At 40.3% G+C, this 25,761-nt stretch overlaps 2 protein-coding genes across 2 annotated transcripts; one reads left to right on the forward strand and one right to left on the reverse strand.

Annotated features, from left to right (window-relative positions):
* Positions 1–732: 732 nt before the first annotated feature.
* On the reverse strand, positions 733–11,377 carry LOC148730167 (uncharacterized). Its single transcript, XM_088761764.1, has 11 exons — positions 10,777–11,377; positions 9,518–9,563; positions 8,880–8,934; positions 8,171–8,309; positions 6,950–7,013; positions 6,356–6,436; positions 5,561–5,640; positions 5,415–5,460; positions 4,717–4,808; positions 4,204–4,315; positions 733–977 (listed from the first exon to the last, which is right to left on the reverse strand). Exons 1-11 carry the CDS (start codon positions 11,268–11,270, stop codon positions 909–911), a joined length of 1,278 nt encoding a protein of 425 aa, XP_088617890.1. The 5' UTR covers positions 11,271–11,377; the 3' UTR covers positions 733–908.
* Positions 11,378–17,722: 6,345 nt separating this feature from the next.
* Positions 17,723–24,786, forward strand: LOC148730168 (uncharacterized). Its single transcript, XM_088761227.1, has one exon. It carries the CDS (start codon positions 17,957–17,959, stop codon positions 21,941–21,943), a length of 3,987 nt encoding a protein of 1,328 aa, XP_088617353.1. The 5' UTR covers positions 17,723–17,956; the 3' UTR covers positions 21,944–24,786.
* Positions 24,787–25,761: the final 975 nt, after the last annotated feature.

Consider the following 25,761-nt stretch of genomic DNA (forward strand, 5'->3'; position numbering starts at 1 on the left):
TCGAGAAAATGATTTGGCCAGCTATCATGATCAGTCCTTGGCGACTCTTCAATAAAAAACAATTCTTAGGTGCTCCAGGCGATCTTTGACTGTTAGAAATTACTAATTTACGAGTGTTTAACGTCTTTCAATGAAGTGAAGCAGTTCAGACCACGAGGAACACCAAGATGTAAATGAATTGAGGGATTCACAAGTGTTAATTCCCTCCTCGCGACTTAAAACTTGAGAACGAGGTCAGAATAAATTCACGCAGCAAGGTTCTGGAAGTTGACACTGAATTAGTTTTTATAGTTTAAAGTCTTACCAACTACTTACCAGATTTTCATAACGTATATTATAACTTTTACCTTTAGAAGAAATTCACTGCCTATTTTTTCATGTATCAGAAACTTCAAATCGAAGGGAAAAAAAAAAGAAAGCTCTTGTAGAGAATCTAGGGTTCAAACATACTTTCTCAATTTTCTCTCATAATTTTTTGCAGCATGCAGTGGAAGTGGTTATGCTCAGCACAAAAATCAGAAAACATAAAATCAATACACAGGAAAGTGTGAACAGCGTTCTGAGACGTTTGCTATCCTAACGACGAAGTTCTCATGGGGTGTGGCAGAAGGATGCCTTCATGACAGCGCGGGAATCTTCGCATTTTTGTGTCTTACAGAAGTGTCCTTCGAGAGAGACTTGGCAGTAAAGTCGAATTCTTTAACAGGCTTATAAACTTACAAAAATTTGAAGTTTGTGGTTAAAAATTTATTTCATTAAATAGCGTCATTGTCCTTATGACTTCCTCTCAACAAAGACTTCTCTGAACGCTAAACAATTACCTTTATCTACCATATTTACAATTGAGCAGGTTTTACTGTACTTCGATACAAAAATAATAAATTATTCTCTTTTTCATTATGTCAAATTCATCTTTCTCTGAGTCTTTCCGTCACAAGTCTTCTGTCAGCTCTTGAAAGGTCACTGGCGATAGAAAGCTACAGTAGATCAAGAAAGAATGTTGTTAAAATGATGGCGAAACTGAGGTGGCTGAGGGTAATTCTACAGCCTTAGCTTAGTGGCTGACTGTATTATTTGTATTTGTATTTGTACTTGTATTAACGATATTTAGACAGGCCAGCCCAATTCAGCTTGAAACTGGTTTAAATGGAGGCCTGTACATCTCACCCATCCCACCCCAGGGGAGGACATCCATCACACTGTAATCTCATGTGTGGGGAATTAACGTCTCCTACCCCAAACCTGCAGGAGACGGGACCTCCATTTATTCGTCCCTATCCGAGAAGACTAAAATATCTAACCATTTCTTGAAGTTACTGAAAGGTAGCAAATTCTTCTCAATTATTTTAATAGCCTGCAGTGCAGGCGGATTTTGGCGGGGCGAGTGGATATTCCCATCGGCTGTTCAGGCCGCCGTCTTGATTTAGAGAAACAGTGGAGAGTTGGGACGAGGTAAAAAGTTTACTACGCTAGTGGGAGGGAGAGAGAAAAATTGGGAAAGGGGGAGGGGAAGGGTTTTCTTTCCCCGTCCCCCCACCCACTCCGACATTCTCGCATTCTCGTCCCAATTCTCCCAGTCTGCAGCGAATCCAACATGGCGGCTTAACACTCAAAACCTAGCGACTAAATACAGCAATGACTCCGACCTGTAGTTGGATGTTAAAAATAGTAAAATTTAATAAGTTACATCTTAACTCCTTGCTTGTGAGTATTGTTTAACCGTGCGTCTCGAAGCGGAACAGTGAAAGATCAATGCGAGTGAAAACACTGATGTGTCATTAACACGAAATGGTTACTCACCTAACGAAGAGAAGGCAGAGCCTTCATTGTTCAGCGAGGTCGTTCCGCGATATGCCGGCGATGACTACCTCGTCTGCTGACCAATTTCGCGGAACAAATTCATTTAGTTGGTTCAGGCTCAGTTCAGGAGGACGAAGATCAGAGACTGGAGCCATTCCTGTATTTCACCGCTGACAGGAATGGCTCCGACTCATGTGTTTGTTAATTTTTTTTTGGTTTGTTTTGGCTAAATAATTTATAAACTGAGATAAATTTAAAAGTGTTTTTTATTAGGTTCTTCTTAAGTTGAACATTACAATGCTTGCAAATGAAGCCCTCTAAAATTAATACAGGGCTACGTAGTGTCAAAATTAAAATACATGTTTCGAAAATCACGCAGTGTTACATGACGCTGCCACCGATATTTTCAATTTACAGTATGCTCGGCTGGAGGAGTTTTTTTTTTTTCGTTTTGGCTAAATTATTTATACACTAAGATAAAATCTGAACGAGTGCTCTTCCCATGTTGAACGTTTAGTAATTTATACGCTGAGATGAAAAACCTGAAAGAGCGCTCTTCCTATTTTAAACTCCACGCTGAATGTAATTGAAGCCCTCTTTTATTCATACAGGGCCATATACTTTCTGTAATAATGTCGATCTATCATATGACCAGTACGACCACCTGGGCGCTTTCATCGAAACAATTTTAAGAAAATCCCCGTGTGAGGGTCTGAGTGATGCGAAAGTAGAAAGAAAGAAAAAGACAGTGTGACAATAAATTCTTATTGATTGAGTAAGGTCGGGCCGTACTGGAAAATAAATGGCTCTCAGTCGTGACGCAAGGAGCTCGCTGCGCTCGGTTGGTATTTTACTGTCCGGCCCTCCCACTCAGTCAATAAATGCATACTCTTTTTTTGCAGCAACTGCATGTCACATTTGCAACCTTACGCGGTACCTTTCTAGTTTTGCGTGACCTCAGTTTTTTACAGGCACGACTTCAACTTTCTGGATGCTTATAACATTGCGTTAGTCTCGAAACGTGACATGCAGATGCAGCATTAATTTAAAACTTAGACACTACATGGCCCTGTAATAATTTAAGGAGGCTTCATTTACAAGCATTGTAATGTTCAACTTAAGAATAACCTAATAAAAGATACTTTCAATTTTATCTCAGTTTGTAAATTATTTTACCAGAACAAAAAACAAATTAATAAACGCATGAGTCGAGCCATTCCTGTCAGCGGTGAGATACAGGAATGGCTCCAATCTGTTCGTCCTCCTGAACTCAGCCTGAACCGACCAAATGAGTTAGTCAGCGAAACTAGTAAGCGGATGACTTAGTCATCGCCAGAATATCGCTGAATGACCTCGCTGAACGAGAAAGGCTCTGCCTTCCCTTCGCTATGTAAGTAACTATTTCTTGTTTGACACATCGGTGTTTTCACTCGCATTGATATTTCATTCTTCCGCTTCGAGACACACGGTTAAACAATACTCAAAAGCAAGGAGTTAAGATGTAACTTATTAAATTTTACTATTTTCATCATCCAATTGCAGGTGGGAGCCATTCCTGTATTTAGTCGCTTGTCACTCGAAAGATGAAAACCACCAAAACTTAAGACCTCGAGTGTTGGACCAGCCGGGACTCGAACCCTCGACCTCCCGCACAACAGTCCAGCGCACTATCCGTTGGGCTAACATAGCCGTAAGTATAATTTGGATTTATCACCAGAGTTGATAATAGAAGCTGGCCACCATAAAACAGATCTCGAAGCTGACGTTTCGAGCGTGAAAAAAATGAAAAAAATCGATTTAAGCGCGCCGCACGGAACTCTGGGGGTGAGGTGCCCGAGAAATGTAGGATCTGACGTTTGAGTGGCATAGGCACGAATTAGTCTGAAACTTATATTCTGATGGCACGTTGAAGAAGTTTTCGTGGCATCGTGGAAGTTACGGATTATTTAAGCATTTCGCGGGAAAATTAATTCTATCTCGATCGGTCAGTCCCACGTTTGACCACCATATTATTTTGTATTTGTTGTAATTTTCGTTTTCGACCTCCCTGTAAAATATCATTTAAATCCTTGAATTTTTTTGGGTGAAAAGTGGTGTAACGAGGTTAGTTTGCCCTTTCCTCGGGGCATTGTGCTGCTGTGTTGAATGAGGAATATGTTTCCACCTATCTTTTGGGCACATCTAAAAAGTGGATTTTTTAGTGGTTTTTCGTATCTGGCGTAGCAAAGGTTCTTTTCGTAGAGCCCTTAGCTTCACTGAACACAAGTTGAGATTGTGTCAGGATGTGTATATTGCAAGACTGACTGACTCATTCTAAATAACCTTTTCACATTGAATGTCTCACGTGAGTGTATCAAGAATATAGTACTTTTCCGATGCGCCTCACCAAACTTATCAACTTACCCTCTCAAATGTCACATGGTCAGGAGGTAAATAACACTCCAAATGGTGGTAATGTTTCTGCCTGTACTGACGATATCCATGATCGGTGAACGAAACAACCCACCTTAGAGTCCTGTGATTAAAACACATAGGGCCAGTTATTTACACGAGGTCCAACCCAAACCGCGGTCCAAGCAGTGAGCCATAATTATTCTCTGTAAGAGGATGTTTTCATTAAATAAATGTCCTTCCACTGTTAGCTTTCGGCTTTCGGGCGCGAAAGGATCTCAATAGGGTAAACTGATAGCCGTTGAATGGCCTAAAACGTGAGCCGTCTGGCGTACAAATTGACAAGTTTTAATCGTTAGGGGAAAGAAAAGTTAACCGTAAAAACAATTTCTGGTGACAGCCGTAAATTTGCGAAAATTTTAACCATTAGCCATAAAAGCCCCCATTGAGAACCTCGTGCAATGGACCAGGCGGGTGGGGGAGGGGAAGGGGGGCTGGTACGTATTCTTAGGAACAACAAATTACCTGTTTGGAATGAGGCTGCCGCAAGTTCTGCATTGTGCTCGACCACTACGCGCATGCTCGACACCGTAAGAATAATCAAAGTAGTCAGACTCCTTGAACAAAGAAGTGAAAAACAATTAAATCATCGATATTCTGATTTTCAAAATAAAAATATGATCGTGTATTCTGATGGTCATGCAAATGACTATTGTTGGTAGCGGAAGTCAACATCAAAGCCATTCAACGCTCACTACGACTTACGCTCAGATCGTGGAAACGTCAGTCATTACCAACTACAACAGTCTTTATCTGGACTTCTCCCCCCGGGATGATCAGACCACACGATCAAACAATTTCCTGGCAAAATACGCGTAACCAATCATATTTTCACTTCAGAAAACGCACAGTACCCTAAATCAACAACTATGCAGCAAGTTATTTTTTCAGTGTGACAAAAGAAAGAACTTAGTGTACAAAAACACTTTCTGTCTCTTCTAAACAGCAAGCAGCCTACGTAACAATTCTAGTAACGTTTAGCTCTAAATACCCTTGCTGAGATATTTCGGCCCTTTCTCCAGATCCAGTCACAGTCCCTCTCGGTCTAACGACTTGTACAGAGTGGGGCTGAGAGGAGATATGAAGGATGGACTTTGACAGTTCTGTAAGATTACCAAATAGTCCAAATACAGGATGACAAAAACAACTTGAATCAACAGTACCTCTTCTGAATAATTCTCACTGTCACTACCTTCTTGATCAGATTCACTATCAATAAATTGAAAAAAGAATCAAAGCAAATTTTAAATGAAGAAATTTATGATCTATCTTACGTTTAGACAAAAAGTTGCCTTTACGAAAAAAACACAACTGAACCAGCCCTGACCTGGTTGATGAAGCAGGCACAACTTTCTTTGGAGTTTTCTTTTTTGCTTCTTTGCTCATCTCCTATAAAGGAAAGTAAAATAAGATTAAAAAGTACTACTGGTTAATTTTTTCCTTTGATTTTCTGGCCAAGATCTTTGAAGATCTTTTATTTTCTTGCTAATATCTCCAAGGATCTTTCACTTTCTTGCCAAAATCTTTAAGAATCTTCTATTTTCTTGTAAAGATCTTCAAGGATCTTTTATTTTCATGCCAACATCTTTAAAGGATCTTTGAAATTCTTGACAAGACTTTTTGGAGATCCTTGAAGATCCATAGAAGAACCTCAAAGATCTTGACAAGAAAATGAAAGATCCTTGAAGATCTTGACAAGAAAATGCAAGATCCTTGAAGATCTTGGCAAGAAATTGCCAGATCTTTGAAGATTTTGGTAAGAAAATGCAAGATCCTTGAGGATCTTTAAACAAGCACTGTGAAGATCCTCAAAGAATTATCAGGGATATTCATGATGAAACACAAGAGAACCTCAAAGGTCCTCATGAAGATCTTTACTGATCCTTAAATATCCTCCAAAGATTTTCACCAGGGACCCACCATTGTTCTGTTCCACTAAGGTGAATAATTGTAAGTGTATTTGCTTTACTTTTGTTTGAAAGAGAAGAAAAGTGCTACAAGAAAGACATGTTTCATTTCACCAGAATTAGTCAAAGATCAAATACAAAACTTAACCTGGACAGCAAAAGTTGAAGATTATTGTTTCAAATAACGTACTACTTACCTGAATTTTTAGATGCCTCTCTCCCAGTTCCTCTGGAGAAAGAACTTCTTCTGCTACTTTTTTTATTGTATTGTCTAGCACCTGGAGGGTCAAACAGAAAGCTCAACAATTACCCACTGTCATAACAACTAAACTCTTGATTCTGGTCAGCAAAGTACTGGAAAGGTCACAGAAATGGAAAAAAAAAACTGTTTACATGTGAATAAGAATTAAGTGCAGCCCAGCATGTTGAACTCACATAGATTCCCTAAGACCATGCAGAAACAGAGTTAAGTCTTGACAGATGAGCATATAGATCAGAAACAGTATTTTAAAAACTGCACCCCTATTCCGGGATGTCACACTTTGTCAAAACATTAAGGCTGACCATGAGAATGTCTAATAGGATACAAGTACAATTCACTTAGACTTTCACTAGTTGGGCAAGCAAAACTGTTGAGAGAAAAAGGCCTGATTGACTTATGATAGACTACAAGGTTCCCCTTCCAAATTGTCATGTATTACCTGACAAAAAAATAAAAAGAGAGAGAAGTTGGTGTTCCATCAAAAATAACCTTAGGGGTCTAATCTACACCTCTTTAACTGTTACCTCACCTTCACTGGTACAGCATACTTGAGTTGAGCCTTTGATCTACAGTTTGGACAGTCTTTTGAATGACTAAGAAGAAACAGGAAATATAACTTCAACACTTTATGGTCCCTAAACAAAATTCTAAAATGTGATTGGTTAGCACCTCAATTTAAGCACTGAACTGGGCACCAAGTGAGTTCACACATCATGCCTTTTGCAACTGAAGAGAACACAAAAACTGTACCTTGGTTCTTTTCCTCACAGAACACAAGTACACAATTATTTTTTTATAAATGCCTCTGTTTAGCCAATGATTATTTTTATATTTCTCAATAAAAAAAATTATACTCTTACCATGCAGCGAGGATAAAATAATGTATTGTAAAATAATTTGACATGACTACTGTAAATGGATTTACCTTAACCCTAACATCAGTGCATATTCTCCATAGTTACTGTTCTTTATACATTCCCTAAGGTGCTGATAAATATATCTTATTAGACGTTTTGTTGTGTAGTATTGCTGAGTATTTTTACAAGTTGTGCCGCATTTTGACGAGCCCGTAGGGCAAGTACAAAATACAAATAACGAGTAAAAAATACTCAGCGATACTACACAACAAAACGTCTAAAAAGTTATTTATTATCCAACATGCCAGACTGTTATTTCAGTGCGGGCGAATTTTGTGGATATTTATTTTCGGGGAGTGTGTGACAGAAGTATGCAAAGCGGAATGGAATTGGTGCGTTGTTGTGTCACTGTTTCTATTTTCTTCATTAAATGAAGAAATTTTCTGGTCGTCAAGCTGTTTTTTTTCATTCGATTCATCTTATGAACTTGGACATATATTTGCCAGCCATTCTGACTCTTCGTCGTCGGAAATATGATTCAAATTGTCCGCCACTTTTTTTTTTTTCCTAACTAGAATCCAATTCTTCGCTTGTGCGATGCAAGAAAACCTGTTTAACCAGTACTACAATAGATGAGTACAAATATCACGTGATATTTGTACTCGTCTATGGCGTTATTTGTACTCGTCTAGGTGTAGTTGGATAATAAGGAGAGTTTATTCAACAATGAAGAGCTTATCTTTTGTTGGTGATCATTTTCCTAATTCTCCTCACCTTTATGTGTGATACAGGGATGATATTGTATGCAGAAAATAGATGTTAGTCACTCTTGGGGATAAAGGGTTAAGATGAATTTTGAACTGAAACCAAAAATGTTCTGTGACATGTCTTACCAAAGCCAGTCCCTGATACAACCAAAACAGAAAGTGTGTGAGCAAGGCAAAGTGTGTGCCAATACCATGAGTTCACGACAGATACAGCAAAGTAACTCCTCATTTAAATCGTTCAGGCACTTCTTTGATACGCTGTCATCTACCAGTTAAAAGGAAAATTTGACATGAGCCCTGTTTGACAATTCTCCCTGTGTGTTGTTTTAGAGGAATACTTGCCAATTTGGTTGGAGAATATAGCTTTCTATCAGAACTGAGGGGAGAATTTAACATGTTCCCTAGCTAAACAACTACTCATGCCATAACAATTTCTCCCTGGGTTCCATTTGACCAAGGTATCAATTTTAATGGAGAATATAGCTTAATTTCTAACAGAACTGAGGGGAGAATGACTGAGTACTGAAGAATTAACAGGGAACTGTGATGAAATGCTGGGGGATAACCTTGCAATGGACTAACATCCCATCCAGGGGGGGGGGGGGGAGTAGTGATACTCCTAGTTGCTTCATGCTAAGAAAACCAGGATAATCTCCCACTGGGTGGGTCACTCAGCTCCATGCAATACAGACTTAATCTACCTTTTTTTTTTTACCAGAAATGACACTAAGGGCTTTTTTCCACATATTCCTTCATTACATAGAATGCCTTCTGAGGAGAGTTGCATCATACATCATGAAGTTCTGTTTAATTCACCTCTAGGAGTTAAATGTACCTTTGTTCATTTTAACTTCTTCCTGTGGATCAACCTTTTGATCACCTTCCAAACCCTAAAAAATATGATATTTAATGGTTATGAAAGTGGCCAAAAACACTGTGCAGTATAACTAGATGCTAAGATACCTTATAGAATAAATAATTTTAATTAATAAATGTACAATTTATCTCTTTTAAAGGAGAAGAATGCTCCTCAAACCATATATCTCTACCATAAAGATTTCAAATGTGCTTCCAAAAAGAAAAAAACAGCTTTTTCCCTTACTGTTAACACTGATTGCCAAATGATGACAAAAATAGTATCCAGACTTACTGAACAACACATTACTGTCCTGAACAACACTTAACTGGCATCTATATTATGATAGCATTTAAACAACACTGAGAGAAAATTTTCAGAAGGCTAGATTAGTCTTCCTATTTCAATACCGCGACAGGTAGCATCATAATTTCAAATGTCTTAAATTTCGATATTGAGATAGTAACATGTACTTTTCTGGAGTATAAAACTGAACTTCCTCCTTATGATTTGTAAATTATTAAATATCTGCTATAAATTAAAAATTAAGATTTCACAGTATCATTATTTTGTATTTAAAAATGATGCCTTTTAATTATAAAAAGTCAAGAATTGACCTGCTTGCCTTCCATGCTGCCTTTTGCCTTCATTTCATGAGAAGAACTGAAAATCAATAAAACACAACTCAACCTTTTACATGTTTCACACCTATGTATACATAACAACTGTAAGTAATGAAGTCAATTATGCGATTCAAGGAAATTCCATCTCGTCACTCGTGAATTCTGCCTTCAATTGCAGTTGAAACCCAATGTAAGTGATGAACACGTAATAGTTAAGAGTGTTTACGTAACTTCCGTTGTCACGCAAGGAACATCAGCTATTCAGATCAAATTGGCCTTTTCCATAACCACATCCGATCAGAAGGAACGGAGCAAAGGATAAAAGACTTAAAGAATAAGAGTTAAGATTGGAGAAAGAGGTATGATTTGTAGCTTATAATGTGCATGCTTGTCGATTTAGTTACATTTGGGTTCGATATTATTGCCGGTATCACTAGTGATTCAATATATTTAGTAATTTTCTAGTATTGTGATACGCCCCCTGTTTCACATTATTAATTGTAGTAATAATTCCCTTTCTTTATAATTATCTTTTCAGTTTTTAGCTGAATCAAGCACGTAATTAAAGAAAAGTTGATAGATAGAAAGACTGGCTTGGTTCCTAGTAATATTCTTATCCAACCCTACCGCGTTCAGAGCACCAATGGAGTGTGAGACTGTTAGAACACCTCCGTCCGTTACACCCAATATGGCGTCAGTTTTTTTTAGTGCAATTTGATGTAGAATTCCCTAAAAAAGTAAAAAATTTCCTATAAAATTGCTTAAAATTCTTGAAAATTCAACAGGTGGAAGAATACTCCTCAGGTTTGGAACTTTATTTCACCTGTCATGCTCAACATAAAAGAGAAAACACAGTATAGCACCTACTTTCTCTAAGAAGATGCTCCATTGCAATTCAGTCCCTCTCCCCTCCCCCCTCAGTAGTTCATCAAGTTCCCCTGACAGCTTTGTCTGTTAGCCATTCACACTCTTGGGTGGGGAGAGGAACTGTGAGAGCACAATGTGTCATGTCCTCGAACACAATAAAATTGCCTCTCTGTGGGCAACTTATAAACGGTTACCCTTCTACTACAGTACATGAATTCTCCTCCCCTTACTTCCATAAGACTTCTTAGAAGACTTCATTATTCTAACATATTTCTCGGATCTAAAACCAGACAGCCCCCCCTTTAAAATTTGTCACCTCTGTCTAGTTCGCACTCCTTCCCTTAGGTCCAGTAGCCCTGCTAACACCTTTCAAAGTACACAAGTACCTCTCTGTTATGTACCCATACCTCTGTAGTTCACTTGGTGATACAAGCTTTTTCCGTTTGGTTCGCCTTCGCACACTCCCATCGTTAGTTCCTTCTCCAAAGGAACCCACTTTTTCAGAATCATTTTGGCAGACCTCACTAAAAACATAAACAAGTTCCGAATCGTACGCTGACAAACTCTGTCCTTCTTTCGTTTTAACACCTGCACCTCCAAAGACAACTACATCACCATCGCAAAAGACAGCAGAACTACGCTTTGTTTTGTTTACTAGCAGCCCGTTCAGTCCTTGACAATTAATCCTGAACCTTCCATCGTTGAAATAAATTGCAGCGTGAACACGACTAATCATTAAAGGACACATGGCACTGTCCATAACAACATCCGAGTGTTCACTACTGCGTCCGAGACGAGTGACAGTCGGTTTTAGCAAAATTTTTTTCGGTTGCAGAGATGGATCATAGGATTTCCCTTCGACTTTCTGCAAACATAGCATTTTTCTACTCTGATTTCAGTATGCAAAAGCCTCTAATAACAGTTCAAGATTCTAGCAGTGTTCTTGGAGAACTGCATGGGGCGATTTTGATAAACAAACAACTACGACACGAATGTCGGAAATCAATCGGGCAAAATCGGACAAGCTCGGATAAAAATTCTCGCCGGTAAAATCAGGATTTAGGAAGCAGTTTTCCTGGAACTGTCGAGAGAACTGCTTTGGAACACTACTTAATATCAGCGCCTGTATAAACAGGCCTACTGATTATACACTTAATCTATGGTCCCGAGGGAAACAGTTAATTTTGTTTCCCCAAGAGTCCTGATTTTTCCCTCGACTTCTTTTCAGGAAACATTAGGACTCGAGGGAAAACAAAGCTAACTGGTAGAGAGGCATGTTAAGTTATTGATCTTGAACAAGATTATGAAATCAAGTTCATAGAGAAAGATGCTTTAATTCAGGTTAGTTTATGATTTTATAGCGTGTCCAGGTTACTGTGCATCTTAAACATCTTGCGAGAATTATCTTGAGGATTGGCCTTTTTGCTTTTCGATTTGTTCTTTAAGTTTTGTTTGCTGGTTTTTATACTCGTGATTTTTTCGTTTGTTTCTTTCCTATTTACTTTAAATGACATTTATTACCAAAGGGAATAAATTAATTTATGCAGCCTGCGCCGCGACTTATCATTATCCCGGATAGGTTACATCCGGGACTTATAATAGCAGATACTTAAACATCCGAATATTTGATTTCGGGCCTCTTTTAGTTTAGCTTCGGTGCAGGGAACAACATTCCCCACCCTATTAACCCGCCCAATGTTTTCGAGCATTCTCAGAAGTGCGTTGAGTCCTCTTTCGATGGGTGTTTGCCCTCACTTTTGCTGGGATTAGGTTTTTATTTCCGGTTTCACTGTAATTCGATTTGGTATTAATAATAAACGGCCACTCAACTGAGTGGCCAAATTACGGCAAATAAAGGTTGTCCGTTTAATTCTCCCAGCAAACCGTGCTCATCCCTAGCAATGCACAGTGTACAACACTTGGTTATTGGCAAGCGAGCAAGAGGCATAAATGAGTTTTACAGGAGTTTTTCTTAATTGATCGTGGTACAGAGATTACTATTATTAAAGGAACAAAACCTTGTAGCAATGATAAAACTGCGGCTATGATTTTAATAAAAGAACCTTTGAAAAGATCTAATAATTTTATATCCCTAGTCCGCAATGGGAAAGTTGTTTCAGGGACATATGGTTCTGATTGAAGATTAACGCTAAATATATCGTAGAATGCAAAAAAAAAATCGATATTTCATTAAAAAATTGTGTGTTAGGATAAATTAGGCAGAGACTTTCACTTTTACTGAAGAGACCTTCACCAGCATATCACACAATATCTCTTAATTGTTCCCTCTTCTCACTCGGAAGAGATATTATTAAACTCGGATCCGCCAGCGGACAAGAAGTGTTCTGTATATTCCATAGGTACTGAATACCTATTTCAAAGCGAAGACAATTTTAAAACACATTTTCAGAACATCAAATGCAGAGAACACTAGCGCATAGAATAAGCTCGCAAAAAAGCTACTTCAACTTTCGACTAAATATTAACATTCAAGTTCTCAATACAATGTACATCAAAGGTTGGTATAAATAGTTGATTAATCTACTTGCAGTTCTGACATTGTCGTAGTAACTTTGTTTCATATGTACACAAGGATATAAAACACTCTCTTCTCACAGAGCATGTGTCAATTGCAAGTGAGTTCAATTGCAAATGAGTTTGATGTAACTGTGTTGGTTTAATCCAATTTTATGAGCCTTTTTGAAGATCTGATATATTTTATTCACCTAGCATGAGGTAAACTCAGCCCATTTACAAAAATGAAAACTTTGTCTGATTTTGATTCACAAAGATATTTCGCGCGCAAAAACATGTTTATCCTACTGAGTGGTCGTTTACTATGCCTTCGTAATGTAAAGGACGTCTTGAATAGGTAAGAAAAATAACGAAAATCATTGGTGCTTTTGTTCAGGTTTTAGCAGACTTCGACAAATCGACACATTTTAATTAGTAACACACTAACAGAGGGCCTCGTTACATAAGCCGGGCTGGCTCGATTTTACCGAGATCTTGGCGCGTTTGTAATCAACTTTTTGATTTCAAGTCAAACGAGCCAGCCTGGTTAGCCATAATCCTGGTTTTGAGATATAAAGGATTTAGCGGATGGGAGGGAGGTTCAGAAAATCAGAAAATTTGAACCATAAGAATCTCATAGAACCCTAGCAAGGCCTTAGGTAAGTTTTACTGTTATACAAACAACATCCTTCAACCCCCCTCTCCCCCCCCATTCTTGTAGGCGACAAATAATGACCATTCCTTAAAAAGCATTCACCCCCCTCTTCAAAAAAGAAAACAAAAAAGGAGGCAAAAATATTTCTCTTCGGACAATAATGTTACCATACTGTGTCGTTTATCGATTCGGGGATTTATTTCCAAGAGTTTTCTTTTTTTTTTCTATTTTTTACTTATATTCTTTAAGATATTTCGATGCAAAATTTGCCACAGTGGTGGAACAATAGGGTGCGAGGGCAAAAATTAGCATAATTCTCCCGCGTGTGAATGTTTGCTGGGCGTTCTCATCATAAAATAATTTCAGTGGTTAAATAGTTAGAAAAGTAATTGGAAGATTTGAAGTTCATAAAGCAACAAATGAACAGCTTTCCAACTTTCGGTCTTTCTTCCAAAGATGGTGATTCAGTTTAAGGCATATTTAACAAGAGGTTATTCAGGTTTATAATCTTTTGGACATAACAAACTCCTCTTCTGAGTTTTCTCGAAGAATGGCATTAAACAAATGTAACTTTATAAAATTCATTTCATTAAACGAGTAGATTTCTAAAATTTCCTGATTACGCAATAAGTCACTTTCATGAGAAAGTAAACTGTCTGTTGAATTATTGGGCATTTTCAAATCTGTCTTTGCTTTGCTGCAGCGGTGGCCACATGTTATCCCTATCTTAATTTGGTACCCAGATCCCACTGTGTGACTGTAACCTCTTGGCCATGAATGGTCTGGGTACGAGGATTGAGATACTATATCGTAAACAGACCTTTTACATTACATTTACACCATAGCATCTGGGTACAAGATTAACCCACCCTCACATAGCTAAATACCCGTAGAACTAAGCGGGCAGAGGAAATGTCCTACCCCTAACTCCCACTTAGTGAACCAGGACGGCGCTCTGGGATTTGAACTCTTTTCTGATATAAATTTCTCTTGTGTTCCGGTAAATTTGCATGGCTTTTATAGCGTGAGTCTATTGTATTAACCATCTCCTGATAATTAATTAAAGTTTTAATAATAGAGGCATTGTAATGAACATCACGAGATGAACACGCCTCGCTGATTTTGAAATATTTGGTTTACCTTCGCGATTCTACCGAAGATTGCGGAATTCAACTACTTTTCTTCTGTTAATTGAGATTTTGGGAGATCAGTTCGTCAGTTCCCAAAACCTGTGATCCGGTAAGTTTCGTCGATTCTTATTTTTTCTCAAGGATTTGAAAGGAACGCTCGGACAATTTTGGCATACTTTGTATCATTAAATTCAATAGTCGATTTGAACTCGGTTGACTCAAACTGATGATACTTTCCCTTGGCTCAAATTTACCCTAATAACTCTAACTTTAGGTAATAAAATAATTTGGATATATCAACAAAGTTGAAATGGTAAATTGGCCACCGTAACGATTACTAAAGCTGACGTTTCGAGCGTTAGCCCTTCGTCGGAGCGAATAGAGGAATTGTGGGTTGTGTGTTGTGTGCTTTTAAAGGCAGAAAATGGAGCAATGTGAACTTTAGGTAGGTGTCTGAACAGAGCTGATTGACACGTCCCAACCTTTACTCGTGATTGATAAGAACGTGGTAACATTTATGAAAACGTGACACATTTAGCTAAACCTTCTGAAGTAAACGTTCTTATACGGAACACACTAAATGTGCGAAACGACTCTCGATCGTGCAAGAAGTGTATTCATCATTCCTTATTAATTATGATAGAACAATTGCAATTCAACTCCAGTCCCGATACCTCGAACCTTCGCTGACCCGAATCCTTTTACGTCTCCCCGAATTACGAGGATTCTACTGTATATTGGTAACTGGAATAGTGATTAGATGTATATATACATACAGTTACTTTATTCATCATTACGGATGCAAGTTACATGCTCTGCTGGGTCAAGTAAACAAATTATAAACAACATCTCACAAGGGCTACTTTATAGAAGAAATTTCAAATTAGTACTCGGTAGTGACTGGATATGATAAATAAAATTCAGAAACGATTTCTGCAGACTAGTGCCGGCTGTTATTTGTTGTTTTTCAAGACAATTTTGCAGATATTGATTATAACGGCCTCGGTATGATCACTGATGCGCGGAAAGGAAGAAAAGATCGATGAACCACAGTGTTATATGTGACGACTTAAATTGCTCTTAAAAGCTTTTCTTACCTTAAAATATTTTAAAAGTTTTGTTCGGAATTTTTTTTTTTAATTTGAATTTAAACATTCTAGGAAATGTAAATCGTATTCAACTGACGTCATTTGAAGAATGTCGATTCCATGAAATTAATTAATGGTAATGCGTTGCCAGTAATTACTCGACTTGGCTAATACTGCGTCCAAGTGAATGCTGGGATCGGCCGAGCCAGTACCAGGTCGTTCAAGCGGCATGTTGTCTCGCGCGGCCTCGATCTTTGTTTTATAAAATGCAGAGCCAGAAAAGCTTCCTTAATTTTTCTAAAGTTGTGTGTTTTCAAACCTTTCTTCTTTCCGCGATGGGCCGAGGAAATCGTTGATCTGTGTGGGAATGTGAAAATGACCGTATTGTATCACATTACAATTTACCTTATCCCCCCATAAAGCTTTACAATATTCTTATGATCCCCACTCCCCTCATCAGCGAGTAACTGGAAGTCAATTTTATATAGTCCTCCCTTTATACTCTGTCGGACACCCCTCAAAAACTAAATTTTGTGACTATAAATTCACAATTAGGTGTTTCTTAAAGTATAAGTATGTGACCGATAGTTTCAATTTTGGTCTAATTCATCTGTAAAGGCCCGTTAAATGCATGGTTTCAAAATATGCTTCGACATGCACTTAACATCTTGTTCAACCAAATGTTCGGTGCATTTGAACAGGTCGTCCAACATTGTTGAAAACGTAAAAAGTTTTAAAACATCGTTAAAAGCGTGTTGAATCAAGTTTAAATCAGTTCAAACTTTCATTCAACCTCCACTCAACTTTTCCTTTAAAAAACCATTTGAAGAACTTTTAAGGGCCTCTGAAAGACCTCGGCACAAATTTGTTTTTGCGTTCAACATTTGCTCAACATCCGTTCAACATTTGTGGAACGAATGTTAGTGAAATGTTAAAACCGTTTAAACGGGCCTTAAATCTCGCATCTGTTTGGATCAATGTGAGCAACTTCGAGGTTACCCCTCCCCCAATGAACCTTTCAGTCACTCTTACTTGTTACGAGTTGACTGTTGTTGGGAAGGGTGGGTGTACAGTTTCTCTAAGCCTGGCAATGATCCTCACTTTGATTAGCGATGAATTGGAAATAAATTTTCTACAGTTTCCGCTTTATACTCCATCGGAGACGATTGTTCCTCCCTAAAAACCACGCAATCCTCCAAGATTCTCCACCCTCCCCTCCCTTAGACGATGTGTGAGAATGGTCCCCAGGACCACTAAAACACTAAATTTCGTAACTATTCATACACAGTTATATCTTTCTCAAAGTCATAGTATGTCGCCGATATCTTCAGTTTAGTCTAATTCATCCCTAAATCTCGCGTTGGTTTGGATCAATGTGAGTACCTGAACAACTGCGCACCTACCCCTCCCCTAACCCAACATTAACCTTAACTTCTCATCAGTCGACTGTTGTTCGGTTAAAGTAGGGGTAGCTGCGCAGTTGATCAGATACTCTCTTTAAACAAATAGTTTGTGTCCAGGCTCCTCCTCGAGCATAGGCCATTGACAATCTCCCTGCTCCAACTCGTACAATCCTGAGTTACCCTACAAGGGTGGTCCATGCCACCAGATGTGGTCCCAGTGTTTCCTCTCAGCCAGAACATCTTGCTGTGAGGCGTTTTTTGGGCGTCTTCTTGTCTTTTTTCCATTAAGGATTCCATTTCAAGACTTGCCCTTTTAAAGATCGTGGAAAATCGTCATGAAACTGAACCCATCTATAAAGTATATATTTCTTATTTCTTTTTTCCTAATTCCATAGTGAACACAAACTTATCAGTTAACAAATACATACTACAATTTTCAGTTGAATGAGAAGCGATAAAGGCTTGGTGACAAACTTTTGAGGTTAAAATCATGTTTTTTTCATGGGAAACCAGCTCCATTTCCAGAGACGAGGTATCGCTTGATTTCTTTCTTTGGCGGCCTTCTAAGTTTGGCCGTTAGCGACGCTGAACTCTTGACTAGTTATCAAACGAATAAAATTCTGACGTGGCAACTTTACGGTCAAACCCACGTCCCCAAACCTTTCCCGCATCTAACTCAACTATTAATCGTAGTAAATGTTAGACAAGGTTGAAAATTTCTAAGTACTCAATTGCAAAGAAGATTAATTAAGTTTTACAACTGAATGACTTGACTAATGGAGACACTGCCTTTGTATAAGGTCTGGTTGAATATGGCCGCTCCAATGGAATATACTGAGGAGCAGCTGAATTACTACAGGATCTGTTACATTGTCACCGATGTGCTAACTGAAGGCCTTCGAACAATCTTCAAACGAGAATGGGACAATCGCTACAAGGGAACCCTGGGAGAATGGAAAGATGAACCGAAAAATGGAATGGACTTTTGGAACGGTGAGTCCCCACGAAACAGAAGTAGAAACGCCCGTCTCTTGACAACTATGACCAATGGTGACAGAGCGGAATGGGATTGTACCATGCTGTTTTATGCCATTCTTCATTCCGATTGCATCCGCGGTCTCCGTCCAACTGTAAAATCAAATGTGGATGACCTCAGGATATTTCGCAACGAAGTATTTGCGCACATGCCACGAGGCCAACTCTCCAACAGAGATTTTCAAAATGCGATTTCAAAGGTGAATACTGCATTTCACGCACTCGGGCTTGCGATTTTCAAAATCCATGAAATCCAAACTCAGACAAGTTTCCCAACGGAAGAGTTGAGAAATGTTCTAAAGAAAGTTAACAAACTTCAACAAGACGTCAAAGAGAAGGAAACAAAACTTCAAGAAAAATACGAAGAACTTGTTGGAAAAGAAAGACAACTCGAAGAAAAAGAGAATCAACGACAGACACTTGAAGAACAGTTGCAAACCGAAGTCTTCCCATTTTGTATTCTCCCTCCTGAACCCACACATGATGTCTTCCCTCGCAGATCGGAGGTTGATAAAATCACACAACACCTCAAAACACTCAAAGAGGACAACAATGACAGCTTAAGCACCTTGTACTTATCCGGAAACCCCGGAAGTGGAAAATCTCAGCTGGCCCGACTAGTAGCCAAGCGATTTTTCGACGAAGGCAAAAAAACTCCCGCTGCGATTTCATTTGTCATGACACTTAATGCCGAAAATTCAGAAACACTTTTGGAATCGTATGCCTCCTTCGCTCGACAGTGTAAATGTCCAGATTACTCAGTTACAGACACTCGTAATTCCAAATATCTGAACGCAGACGAAAAAATTGCAATTCTCAATACCCTGGTAAGCGCGAAAATCGGGCTTTTTACGTCGTGGTTGTTGGTTGTTGATAATGTCACTAGTTTGTCTCATGTACACACTTATTTGCCAGGTCCAGGACACCAACAATGGGCGAGGGGCCAGTTGCTGATAACAACACAAGACACCAACTCTATTCCCTTAGAAAGCTCTTTTATTCAGCACATCTCTTTAAGCAAAGGATTGCTGCCTGATGATGCCAGCTCCTTGTTAAGGCTCCTTTCTGGTGTCACTGATAACGAGGTAGAAAAAGAAATTGCACGAACTTTGGACTACCAGCCACTGGCTTTAGCCAGCGCCGCCATCTATGTAAGACAAGTTCGGGATAGTAAAATAGCTTCAAAATTCGGCTGGACTGACTTTCTAAAGAAACTTGAAAAAGGGCACCGAAGTACAACTGAGAACATTCTTGCCGAGACAAACCCAAGTTACTCAAAAACAATGACCACAGCGACAGCACTCGCCTTGGAAAAGATAATGAGATCCGACACAGTTGTAGATCACTTGTTTACTTTTCTCTCTCTTTGTGCGCCACAACCAATACTAATAGATATTGTCGCCAACTACATTATGGAAATGGAAAAGAAATTGGAAGATAAAGATGCGATTGGGGTAAAGATAAGTCGATGCCCATTGTTGTTGTTTGACGAAGAAGAGAGCAGTGTTTACATTCGAGTGCATGGAGTCGTCCATTACGTTGTTAATTCAGTAACAAAGAAATCTGCCAAGGATAAGCAAATAAAATCCATACTAAGGGCTCTTTCATCCTTCTCTAAATTCGAGGATCAAGATTCCCTAGTTATTGGAACAAAAATTGTTCCTCACCTGGCAAAAGTGATTACAGAAGTCGAACATTTGTTTTCTGAAGACGGAATATCTCAAGTTTCTCAAATTGATATGTTGACTCTGCAGAACTATTCTAAAGTCTTTACAACCCTCGGAAATATGTGCCGCGAGCACTCTCAATATCCAGCTGCAAGAAGCTACTTCACAGCAATCTTAGCAATTGTCAAGTTGAGAAACCCAAGTAATGAATTACGAATTATACATATTTATAGTCACCTGGGTATTGTCCACAGCCACATGGGTGACCTAAAGCAGGCAAAAGATTGTCACGAGCGAGCGCTGGATGTTTTGCTGAAAAAGTTCGGACGTGAGCATGTTCATGTCGCAACGTCTTACAATAACCTGGGCCTTGTCCCCGAGCAGCTGGGTGACCTAAACCAGGCAAAAGACTGTCACGAGCGAGCCCTGGATGTTTTGCTGAAAAAGCTCGGACCTGAGCATGTTGATGTCGCAACGTCTTACAATAACCTGGGCCTTGTCCACTCGCAGCTGGGTGACCTAAAGAGGGCAAACGACTGTCACGAGCGAGCCCTGGACGTTCGGCTGAAAAAGCTCGGACCTGAGCATGTTGATGTCGCAATGTCTTACAATAACCTGGGCGATGTCCACAGGCAGCTGGGTGACCTAAAGCAGGCAAAAGACTTTCACGAGCGAGCGCTGGATGTTTGGCTGAAAAAGCTCGGACCTGAGCATGTTCATGTTGCAACGTCTTATAATAACCTGGGCCTTGTCCACAAGCAACTGGGTGACCTTAAGCAGACAAAAGACTGTCATGAGCGAGCGCTGGATGTTCGGCTGAAAAAGCTCGGACCTGAGCATGTTGGTGTCGCAAGGTCTTATGAAAACCTGGGCCTTTTCCACTCGCAGATGGGTGACCTAAAGCAGGCAAAAGATTGTCATGAGCGAGCGCTGGATGTTCGGCTGAAAAAGCTCGGACCTGAGCATGTTGATGTCGCAACGTCCTATAATAACCTGGGCCTTGTCCACTCGCAGCTGGGTGACCTAAAGCAGGCAAAAGACTGTCAGCAGCGAGCGCTGGATGTTCAGCTGAAACAGCTCGGACCTAACCATGTTGATGTCGCAACGTCTTACAATAACCTGGGCGATGTCCACAGGCAGCTGGGTGACCTAAAGCAGGCAAAAGACTTTCACGAGCGAGCGCTGGATGTTTGGCTGAAAAAGCTCGGACCTGAGCATGCTCATATCGCAACGTCTTACAATAACCTAGGCATTGTCCACAAGCAGCTGGGTGACCTAAAGCAGGCAAAAGATTGTCATGAGCGAGCGCTGGATGTTTGGCTGAAAAAGCTCGGACCTGAGCATGTTGATGTCGCAACGTCCTATAATAACCTGGGCCTTGTCCACTCGCAGCTGGGTGACCTAAAGCAGGCAAAAGACTGTCAGCAGCGAGCGCTGGATGTTCGGCTGAAAAAGCTCGGACCTAACCATGTTGATGTCGCAACGTCTTACAATAACCTGGGCGATGTCCACAGGCAGCTGGGTGACCTAAAGCAGGCAAAAGACTTTCACGAGCGAGCGCTGGATGTTTGGCTGAAAAAGCTCGGACCTGAGCATGCTCATATCGCAACGTCTTACAATAACCTAGGCATTGTCCACAAGCAGCTGGGTGACCTAAAGCAGGCAAAAGACTGTCACGAGCGAGCCCTGGATGTTCGGCTGAAAAAGCTCGGACCTGAGCATGTGGATGTCGCAATGTCTTACAATAACCTGGGCGATGTCCACAGGCAGCTGGGTGACCTAAAGCAAGCAAAAGACTTTGACGAGCGAGCGCTGGATGTTTGGCTGAAAAAGCTCGGACCTGAGCATGTTCATGTCGCAACGTCTCACAATAACCTGGGCCTTGTCCACTCGCAGCTGGGTGACCTAAAGCAGGCAAAAGACTGTCACGAGCGGGCCCTGGATGTTTGGCTGAAAAAGCTCGGACCTGAGCATGTTGATGTCGCAATGTCTTATAATAGCCTGGGCCTTGTCCACTCGCCGCTGGGTGAACTTAAGCAGGCAAAAGACTGTCATGAGTGAGCGCTGGATGTTCGGTTCAAAAAGCTCGGACCTGAGCATGTTGGTGTCGCAAGGTCTTATAATAACCTGGGCCTTCTCCACTCCCAGCTGGGTGACCTAAAGCAGGGAAAAGATTGTCACGAGCGAGCGCTGGATGTTCGGCTGAAAAAGCTCGGACCTAACCATGTTGATGTCGCAACGTCTTACAATAACCTGGGCGATGTCCACAGGCAGCTGGGTGACCTAAAGCAGGCAAAAGACTTTCACGAGCGAGCGCTGGATGTTTGGCTGAAAAAGCTCGGACCTGAGCATGTTCATGTCGCAACGTCTTATAACAACCTGGGCCTTGTCTACGAGCAGCTGGGTGACCTAAAGCAGGCAAAAGACTGTCATGAGCGAGCGCTGGATGTTCGGCTGAAAAAGCTCGGACCTGACCATGTTGGTGTCGCAAGGTCTTATAATAAACTGGGCCTTGTCCACTCGCAGCTGGGTGAACTAAAGCCGGCAAAAGATTGTCATGAGCGAGCGCTGGATGTTCGGCTGAAAAAGCTCGGACCTAACCACGTTGATGTCGCAACGTCTTACAATAACCTGGGCGATGTCCACAGGCAGCTGGGTGACCTAAAGCAGGCAATAGACTTTCACGAGCGAGCGCTGGATATTTGGTTGAAAAAGCTCGGACCTGAGCATGTTCATGTCGCAACGTCTCATAATAACCTGGGCCTTGTCCACTCGCAGCTGGGTGACCTCAAGCAGGCAAAAGACTGTCTCGAGCGAGCGCTGGATGTTTGGCTGAAAAATCTCGGACCTGAGCATGTTCATCTCGCAACGTCTTACAATAACCTGGGCACAGTCCACGAGCGGTTGGGTGACCTAAAGCAGGCAAACGATTGTCTCGAGCGAGCGCTGGATGTTCGGCTGAAAAAGCTCGGACCTGAACATGTTGATGTCGCAACGTCTCATAATAACCTGGGCCTTGTCCACTGGCAGCTGGGTGACCTAATGCATGCAAAAGATTGTCACGAGCGAGCGCTGGATGTTCGGCTGAAAAAGCTCGGACCTAAGCATGTTCATGTCGCAACGTCTTACAATAACTTGGGTCTTGTCCCCAAGCAGCTTGGTGACGTAGAGCAGGCAAAAGACTTTCACGAGCGAGCGCTGGATATTCAACAGGAAATGCTTGGACCTGAGCATGTTGATGTGGCAATGTCTTACATTAACCTGGGTGGTGTCCACCGGCGGCTGGGTGACCTAAAGCTGGCAAAAGAATTTTACGAGCGAGCGCTGGACGTTCAACAAAAAGTGCTCGGACCTAAGCATGTTGATGTCGCAATGCCTTACAATAACTTGGGTCTTGTCCACTGGCAGCTTGGTGACCTAAAGCAGGCAAAAGACTGTCACCAGCGAGCACTGGATGTTCAACTGAAAATGCTCGGACCTGAGCATGTAGATGTCGCAAAGTCTTACAATAATCTTGGCCTTGTCTACGAGCGGCTGGTTGACGTAAAGCAAGCAGAAGACTGTCACGAGCGAGCGCTGCATATTTGTCTTAAAACATTTGGTCCAGAAGATGTCAAGGTAGCAGATACATACAAAAACCTGGGCGATGTGCACATTCATCAGGGTTAGATTCAGGAAGCCAAGAAATATTTTAATCTTGCATTGGAGATTTATGATAAGAACTTTGACGCTGAAGATAAGAAAGTGAGAGTCGTTCTGGATGCACTTGCGCGGCTGCATCAGGAGAGAGAGAGAACACATAGTCCTGGACCTGTTCGTGATAAGAGAAAATGTTCCTTATTTTAACTTGGACAACATACTGAAAGTTTAAACCTTAGTCGGAAGATGTCTAAGCAATGGATTTTCAAAAAAAAAAAAAAAAATGGCTCACTTACATCAACGGGAAATGTAGAGCATTTCAAAGCTGTTGGTAAAACGAAAGCTAGATTTGCGATTCTCGAGTTCGTGACCATGGAGACTTGCTCCTGGTTGTTTTGAATATGCTGCATTATGAAAGTATAGAACTGAATATTAGTCACACATAAAGTTCAATGATCATAAACTCGTAGTTTATTTACCACGTTAGGCTCGTTAATTGTATTTAAGTGAAGAACAAATCGAAGTTAAGAGTTCAAAGAGAGATATCAAGGCTTCAGTTTACAGCATACCCACACAGATTAAGTCAAGCAACACCCAACGGTGGTGCATTGTAACGGAGAAAATTTGAGAAACAGCAAAAAAAATTTCCAATAAGCCGGACAGAAGTAATCCCTTAAAATCTGAAAATTGTTCCTATTTCTAGTCACTTAAATCATGAACAGTAATAGCTTTTGGCGTGCTGCATGTATTATAATTTTATGACTGAAGGCGATAAAACCAATAACAATCTTCCATTAAGTAGGTTAGCTCGGGCTGAATATTAAAGGAGTTATGTGGCGGCATTTGTGTCGTTTTTGTGTTACGTTTTGATGGTTGGAAAGATTTGATGTTAGAACAATAAACCCTAAAAAACCGTAAACCACAGAACTCCGTTTTGAAAAAACGTGCGAATGGGTAGAATCCACAATGCTCTAATCAAACACCATTTGTCAGTCATTTTCGTGGCATGAACACGAGCTTGCTGATACACAAAATAGAGTAGCGGTGTAAGCCACTTTACCTAAGGAGCACAGAAATTTGTACAAGTGAAATCCTAGCCACGCCATAACTTGCTTTTTAGATTTTTAGATGATCATTTTGGTACTGTATATATCAATCTGTGATATGCAATACACGTGTCGAATACTCCGGCCTGCCTTTAGGTAACAATGTTGTTTTATCACTCACAATTGAGAGATCAATTAAAGACTTTGAAGTTTCGGTAACCCTTGTTGGTGTATTTTTTTTTAATTACATTTGTCGTTGCAAATTTCCTTAGCACATTGGTAAGCTTTGTTCCTTGCGGAAATGATACTGAGCAAGGAAGAAAGGTTGCCAGTGTGCGGATCTTTGGAAGATCATGAACCAAATAACGAGAAGAGAGAAGGGTGGCAAGAGAATTGGCTAGTCAGAAATAAAAATGAAATGTTGCTCTATGAAGACCATGATGAAGCAGCCATCATGAATTCCTTTTTCACAACAGTAGGCGAGAAACTAGCTTCTAAATTTCCAATCTCTGCGATGAATGGTTTGTCATTTATTTCTAAAGTTCTGCCAACAATTTTTGAAATAGCCTTTCGACATGTGGACTTTTCCATTATGCTGGTTAAGATAAATATTCGGAAAGCACATGGGAGTGACGGCATGTCATCAGGAGAAATTGTTACAAGGATCGGAATTGTCCAGAAAGTTCGCGAAGGTCAATGTCACGCAATGTGTTGTTTCGAGAATTTTCTAGAACTGTGACTCAGCAGTTTCCAAAAATAGTACAACTTGTAATACGCCATAAATAGTAAAAGAACATTCTAGATAACTAAATTAAATGTATAAAAGCTGGCTTGTGAGATATAAAAAAGAGATTTGCCCGAGGGCTTACCCTCGTGGCTTGCTGACTGAAGTTGTAGAAGCTATGATGTGACGAGGCTATGACCTTTTGACCTTGCGATGTCCGGAGAGAGGAAAGAGATGAAAAAGACGATAGTCGAGAGAGGAAGAAGATAGAGAATACAGAGTTTACTATGGAGTCCTCCGGAAGAGTTTGTGTACAAGGATAGAATGCGATAAATCAAGAAAGCCAAGCGCTGTGGTCTTCAGTCGGCGGATGTTGGAATTGGAAGTTGATCAAGACGACGAACACTTACACGGCATGAAGGATTGTAAGCCTGCTTTATGAACTGCTAAACTTAATCTTTAACCTAAGT

Source organism: Stylophora pistillata, chromosome 5, assembly GCF_964205215.1.
Source record: "Stylophora pistillata chromosome 5, jaStyPist1.2, whole genome shotgun sequence".
Lineage (NCBI taxonomy): Eukaryota > Metazoa > Cnidaria > Anthozoa > Scleractinia > Pocilloporidae > Stylophora > Stylophora pistillata.

Bases quoted from the DNA above. Each gene is read 5' to 3' on its own strand.
- LOC148730167 (XM_088761764.1), bottom strand. From the start codon at position 11,270: ATGCTATGTTTGCAGAAAGTCGAAGGGAAATCCTATGATCCATCTCTG. The intron at 9,564-10,776 runs GTACTTGTGTAC...ATTGATTTTCAG, and splicing joins TATGGGTACATAACAGAGAG to TTCTTCTCATGAAATGAAGG. The intron at 978-4,203 runs GTAAGTTGATAA...GATCTACTGTAG, and splicing joins ACCATGTGACATTTGAGAGG to CTTTCTATCGCCAGTGACCT.
- LOC148730168 (XM_088761227.1), top strand. From the start codon at position 17,957: ATGGAGACACTGCCTTTGTATAAGGTCTGGTTGAATATGGCCGCTCCA.